General features: G+C 47.3%; 1 protein-coding gene across 1 annotated transcript in view; it reads left to right on the forward strand.

Annotated features, from left to right (window-relative positions):
- TMEM108 (transmembrane protein 108) overlaps nt 1-6661 on the forward strand; it is a gene marked incomplete at its 3' end in the record, with an annotated part of 17726 nt that extends 11065 nt beyond the window's left edge. The window contains exons 3-4 of the mRNA XM_010149561.1: nt 5215-5369; nt 6647-6661. Of these exons, the coding sequence (XP_010147863.1) occupies nt 5215-5369; nt 6647-6661 (170 nt within the window). The remainder of the gene's footprint in view (nt 1-5214; nt 5370-6646) is intronic.
- Between the last annotated feature and the right edge of the window lie 4 nt (nt 6662-6665).

Raw genomic sequence — 6665 nt, forward strand, 5'->3', positions numbered from 1 at the left:
TGCCCGTAGGTGGTCTCGCGGGTCCCGCCAGCCACGCTGATGGCACAGCCCAGTGGCGATGGCACTGGCCTGAAGATCTGGGCCTCAGGAGCTTGCCTGTTGAAATAAAAGATGGGATTTAGCCTCCCTGTCCTTACAGTACCTATTTCTTTAAAGATGCATGTGTCTCTGAGTCCTAATCCCGTAAAATTCTAGCCAGAAAAGTAATGCTTTGAACAGGAACGCGTGAGCCGTGCCTGCTGCGCCAACCTGGGGAAATCACGTCACCTTTTGCTACCTCGGTTCTGTGGTGTGAATAACAGGGGTAATGTTGCTAAAGCCATCCTAGGGCTGCAAAAATGAAGGGTTCTGTATCATTGCGTTCCCAGAAAAGCAAAGTCATATATAACACTGATATCAGTGTTTTCTGCGTGTCACAGTTCGAGTTGTTTTTGTGATGTCCTTCAGGCAGCCTTGAACATTTTTGTGCACGGGTGTTTGTACGGGTGTTGGTGCCCGTCTCTGCAGTGCAGACCAAGACACAATGGGAACTCGTTTGAATACCCACCATCCCAGTCCTTGGGCTCCCAGTACTTACATCTCTGTAATTACAGAATGACGCGATAAAACGTGGAAGAACAGAAACTTGCAAATCAGACGGGCAGAAGTCAATTAATTCCGTCAGTTCTGCTGACATGGGAAAACACGAGAGGAAGGCTGAGCCTCCGAATGCAGGCATCAGCAGAACTCAAAGAATATATGAAGAATTGCCTTGGACCTAACCCCACTTAGCTCACATTTTGTGCACTGGGATGCTTTCCAAAATTATCTCACCCGCTTTCTTCATCACAGAACATAGGAACGTTTGCTTCCCGGTTTGAAGCGAGAGAGAACCCAAACCCTGAGTCTAATCCCCAGGTGTGAGCTCAGGCTGAGCTGGCGAAGAGCATCCTGCCTCCAGCTGTAAGCAGCCGTGGTCAGTAACCAAACCTCTATCACAGCTAAGGCTATACTACTCTAGATGGCCACAGTAAATGAGGGAGATGGAAAGAAATATGGAAAAAACACTATTTTAGTCATTGAGGCAAAGTTTCTGTAGAAATGTAGTTTACATTGTGATCTGCAGGCACAGGGAGAAGTAAATTAACATCCTTCTGTCTGAATATTTCCTGACTTACCTCCTAAGTTGCAAGTGCTTGCAACGTTCCGGTCTGTACACACCATGTTTTAGGTGGGAGCTGGAGAGTGGGGGAAGGGGGTCTGCAGCTATATGGGATTGGTAAAATATTTAACTGAGTTGAAAGAAAAGATATAAGACTGTCAGAAAACTGTGGGGAGTTGGTATGATCTCATTACACTGCATTTATGAGGCCAGTATTGAATGTGGTGTGTAATCCTGGTGGTTTATGTTTAAAAAAAAACATTGGAAGCTTACAAAAGAGCCATGTGAATGATTTTGAGAGCTGAGAAACGCAACTTAACTCCACTTGCGTCATCATGTAGTCCAAGAAGAGGGTGAAGCCCCCATGTATAGGGGACATTTCTGATAGCATCGTGGAAGCTTTTAATAAAAAAGGCAAAGATTGAGGACGTGGAGGTTGAAGCTGGAGGTATTTAGACAAAAAGGGGAATGTAAACATGTTCCCACAATGGAAATTAAGCATTGAAACAAACTTTGTGGGAATGGGATGGGTATCCGGTCACTCCATGCCCTTAAAAGAAGCGCTTTCCTATGAGATGTGTTGTACCTTAAGTACAGATTATAGATAAATTAGCAGGTGAAAGTCTCCAGGTGTGCAGGTGTTGTGCAGGCAAGAGTAGGTGATGGACATGTTCCCACCAGCCTAGAAACCTGTAAATCTGGGATAATCTCGTTTCTCCCACTTGTAGGATGTATTATGTCCTGTTTCATGCGGGGGGTGGGGGGTGGGTGAACGACACGGATAAAGCAGGCATGATTTGCCTTAGGGCCAGAAGGTGGCCAGCGTCAGAGCCGGAGCTTATCAGCAGCTCAGCCCCTGAAAGTGTGGGTTGGCTTTTCTGCCTCCAGACTAGCAGCAGGTCAAAGGATACAGGTTAGAAATGCTTCCAAACTCCCTCAACCTCCAGTCTCCACAAAACTGGAGGCACTCCTGGTATTTCCTAACATGTATCATAATCTCTGTACGAGGAGCTTCGGACTGACACAGGCACAAGGCTGATGTGTCTTAACCGTGGCACTCGCTGTTGACTTTAACGTGGAGCAGGGAAAGGGAAAAGTCAGTTTAGCTCTTCAAGGTGAGCGCTGGAAAACCAGAGAAGAGTTAGCCCTCTTTCTGCCCAAAGGGTTGACTCTGAAACAGAGGTGATACGTGGCAGTACGGCACAGCAGCATTTGCTCACCCTTATGAGGACATCACACAATGCACCAGGAAAGACAAAAACAATTTCAGCCACCGTTCCTCTCTTCAGCTCTGCGTTGTTCTTATGGCCATTTCTCCCTTCCAAACCATCTCTGCCCTCTACGTATTTCATCCACTTAATATGTCCTCGCTGGCCATTACAACTGTCTGTCTGGAAAGATTTTTATTCTGTAATGCACATCATTCTAATCATGGGAGAAAATAGATATCTAAGAACATTGGTAAAGCTGTACCCTGTTCCTAGTATTGCTCTGGAAGTGAGCAGCCCTATGTTAGCTACATTAATTTCACTAAAACATACCCCAAAAGGGTAGTTAGTGTGAGATGAAGAGGGAATAGCCCCATTCCAGCCCTGCTGTCCTCGTAAATCGTAAATCAGGCCTCCTCTGCTTTGAATGGGGGCAGCTGAAGTAGACAGCCTTCTCCTAAAATATGTGATATTCAAGGAAGCTCAGAAAGCCATTTTTCACAGCCTTCCACCCAATGGCTTGTTGGACTAAGGTTGGAGGCAAAGAGTGTGATTAAGGGAGAGAACATTATTGCTGTATAGCAACCATATCTGCACATGGCAGGGCCATTCCCTGCTGGAAGAAGCAGAGATCTCTCTCGACTCGGTGTCACCAGTTTTCCAGTCCCTAAAACCCAAATCCGATACTTCTCTGTCAGCAGCCACAACATTTTATAAGCTCTAAAACCTCAGGGTTTCAAAATATTTGTACAGCAATAGGGTTGGCTTTACTGGGGCTCTCATATCCTCAGGCACCTCCAAAAATGCTCTGTGCCTTAGGGAGCGCTTGTTGCTGGAGTCCCGAAAAGCTCCCAGGTCTGTTGGCTCAGAGGATGAAATGTAGGTACTGCTTCACTTCCTAATCTCAACGAGCCTGCAGGCTGGGTTGGGACCCGGAGGGAGCATTTCCTCCATCCGTCAGGAGGATGGGCATTCATTCCCCCAGGCAGGGAGAACACCATGGGGTCCCTGCCTAGCGCTGCCGGGCTGTCAGCACATGAAGTTATTGGTGGTAGAAAGAGTGAAGTGATATGAGCCAAAGATAATAGTGAGTTGGATGATGACCTGCTTTTCTGAAACACGCAGGCACGGTGCGGGAGATTTTCCCATTCCTTCCGGAAGATTTATAGCATAAGCTCACCTTTCCCTTTGAACGAGACATAAACTGCCTGAGCTCAAACTCATTAAATGTTTGTTTCTTAGTAGCTTATTCTTTTGTTTTAAATAGAGCTCTAGCCTTGCACTTTTGTATGGCTGTTTCATGTGAGTAGATGGGATAAGAGATTAGACCTCCGGCATACGGACAGTTGCAATGTTTGTCAAGACATACAAAGCAGCTTCCACCTGCCTGCAGCTTTTCTTTCCTCTGGGCTGTAATTCTAATCAATAATTTTGACTGTAGCTGAGAAAATAATATATTTTTCTGCTTCATTAATATTTTCTCCTTTTCTACCAAGAGGGTTTTAGAAATAATGGAGTGAATTTACAGCAGGGCATTCCCTATGTCACAGGTACAAATCAAAGTAAGTACATGTCCAGCTACCTGTCTGTCGGTATAAATTAGGTAGGTTACAAGCACAACTGGTCAATTAATTCCACGGGTGTAAGATAAGCAGAGGGAGCTTATGCATTACTCCTCTGAACAGACCCTTGTACGCGCCTCAGCTTGTGCCTGAGCAAGGACTGGTGGGAGCAGTGAGTTCGTTACAGTGGGTTTGCCCAACTTTCGTAAAATTGCCGAGATTACCCGTCTGAATTGTGACACAGATGACCAAACCGAAAGCAATTCCAGAAAATAACACTCAGCCAGCTTTGTGTTTGGCTGAGGGAGCGTTATCGTGGCATCTCAGCGGTCGAGGGTCTGGAGACCAGGCAGACAATTCACTTGTTTCACTTGTTGGTCACCTCGTCTTGCCCAACTGCTCCGCTCTAAGCTCACCTATTTCAGATTGCAGAAGCTTAAGTGTGCTCTGCAGATAAGAGAAAAAGCCAGGCTCAGGCACCGCCAATGCCCAGGCAGGTGTGGGGAGCAGATTACCCTTATCAGCGGATCCCACACCCTGATACAGCTGATGGAGACAGGCAGGAAAACCCCAGCTCTGGGGTTAATGCTACCCTGGAAGCATAAGCTACATGAGACAGGGACCCGAGGAGACCTCCAGGCCACCTCACCACTGCCTCCTCCCGCTCAGGAGCCCATCTGTTCCCCTTGCTGGTCACTGACGTTGTGCGGCGCCATCATGAAGTACCCAAAACGCGAGTTACGAATGGCAGGTGACAGAGGCAGGGATCCGTGGCACTTCAGGGCAGAAGCTTTTGGAATGGAAGACGTGCACCTACGTGCACTTATGAATTTGGTATTTGAGCTAGGATGGGTGTCTCTCACGGCCCATTTGCTGATGGGCTCATCGCTGCAGCGTCTGAACACGCTAGAAGCAGAAAAGACCTGTGCAGAGGCATCCTCCGCAGCCCCTGGAGAGCGCCCCCTGTCCTACAGGGTCCATGAATCCCCGCTTAGGGATTAAAATACCACCACTTACACCACTGAAGCTTTTCATTAGCCAGGCAGCCACACCTTGGGGATTTTAAATAGAAAAAGAAAGTAAAAACCGCATATTCTGCCAAGCGCAAAGCCTCGTCTGCTTGGCCCATATTCTGATGTGATTGTGTGGGGGTTGTTAGGAGAGAGCTAGATCTGACCGAGAGCGAATTGTACGAATGAAGTCTCCAGCCCTCTCCTGACGTAACGTAAAAACCAAATCTGTGGTACTGATGAGTCCTTACTGAAAGGAAATAACCCCATTTTCGACATGTTTCTATTGACAGCGGTTCTGCTGACAGTCTGCTGCATGAGGAGGAAGAAAAAGACATCTAACCCAGAAAACAACCTGAGCTACTGGAATAATGCTATTACCATGGACTACTTCAACAGGCATGCTGTAGAGTTACCCAGAGAGATCCAGTCCCTGGAGACTTCAGAGGTACGTCACTGGCAGAACTAGGGTCTGAAAACTGTAACTGGAGCCATGCTGGGAGAAGGGCAGAGGAAGCCATGTTCATAAAGCCTTGAAATGCCCATGCACATTCAGGGGAATGGCTTTTTGAGAAGGGCTCGCCCTTCCACATGCGCAAGATGGGATAAATATGTCACCGAAACCCAATTGCCGTCCTATTCCCAGCCACTGCAGTAATGTTCTATGTTGCTATGTGGTCCTGGGAGTCTATAGACAATCTGCCTATTGTCCCACACAGCGTCATGTGCATTTATGTCTTAGGAGCTGTCTATACCTTCTCAAATACCAGTTCAGGGAGTGAGTGTTCCCGGCATATAAGCAATCAAAACATCAGTAGATGATGGTGTGTGGTGTTGATGTATACTCACCAGCCTGGGATCTGACTGGTTCAATGGGACTATTCATATATGGGCAGGTAATCCTATTCTCTGGCCTCAGAGGCAAAGAAGAATAATTTAGCTTAGTTCAAAGGTATTTAAAACCTAAAGCCAGTGGAGAGTATGGGTTTATGCTGAAGCAGTTTTCACATCAGCTAGCTGACTAACTCATTAAACTAAAAAAAAAAAAAAAAGGTGTTTATAAAGGAATCTCTGAGATGTGACTAGACAAGCACTCAGAGCAGCTTCATTAACCCCACTCTGCTGGCAATCATGTTGCTCAAGCTAAGGCAAGACCTGGTCTAGACGTACCAAAAGCTGAATGAAAGGCCTCGTCACTTATAGGACGGTCTCCAAAAGCTGTCGAGTCCTTTAAACCTGATCAGAACATGACTGAACTGGGGCACGCTTGAGTAACTGGGAACCACGTGTGTGGTTTTCTGACCTTAAAAAGAAGCTGGAAATGCACCTTTAGGGAGTCAAGGCCAGCTGATAGATAGGAAACTTGCAGTGCGTCATGAAAGCGGGAAAAAAAAGGGGCATGAAAGCTCAAATTCTGCTAAGGGCCCTAAAGTTTGGTGCATCTGACTTCTGGGTCCCCAGACTGAGAAAGAACCAGCCTGGTTATCAGAGGAGCAATTTTCTCACAGCTCCTACTGCCTGCAGAAGGGCAAAACCAGCTCACCAAACTTAGCTGTCCGGGAGCTGGTGTTCCCAGAATTCAGGCACATTGGGAGGACTGGGGGAAGCGATAAAAACAGCAGCCCCTTCCTCACGTGCACTCGCGCAGGGCAGCGGAGTGCCCTGCGTGCTCCTGGGGGGTGAGTGGGGCGAGGTGCTCACCCTGCTTCTCCATCTTTCTCCTAGGACCACCTCTCCGAGCCAC

This window comes from Eurypyga helias, unplaced genomic scaffold (genome assembly GCF_000690775.1).
Source record: "Eurypyga helias isolate BGI_N326 unplaced genomic scaffold, ASM69077v1 scaffold33253, whole genome shotgun sequence".
In the NCBI taxonomy this organism is placed as follows: Eukaryota; Metazoa; Chordata; class Aves; order Eurypygiformes; family Eurypygidae; genus Eurypyga; species Eurypyga helias.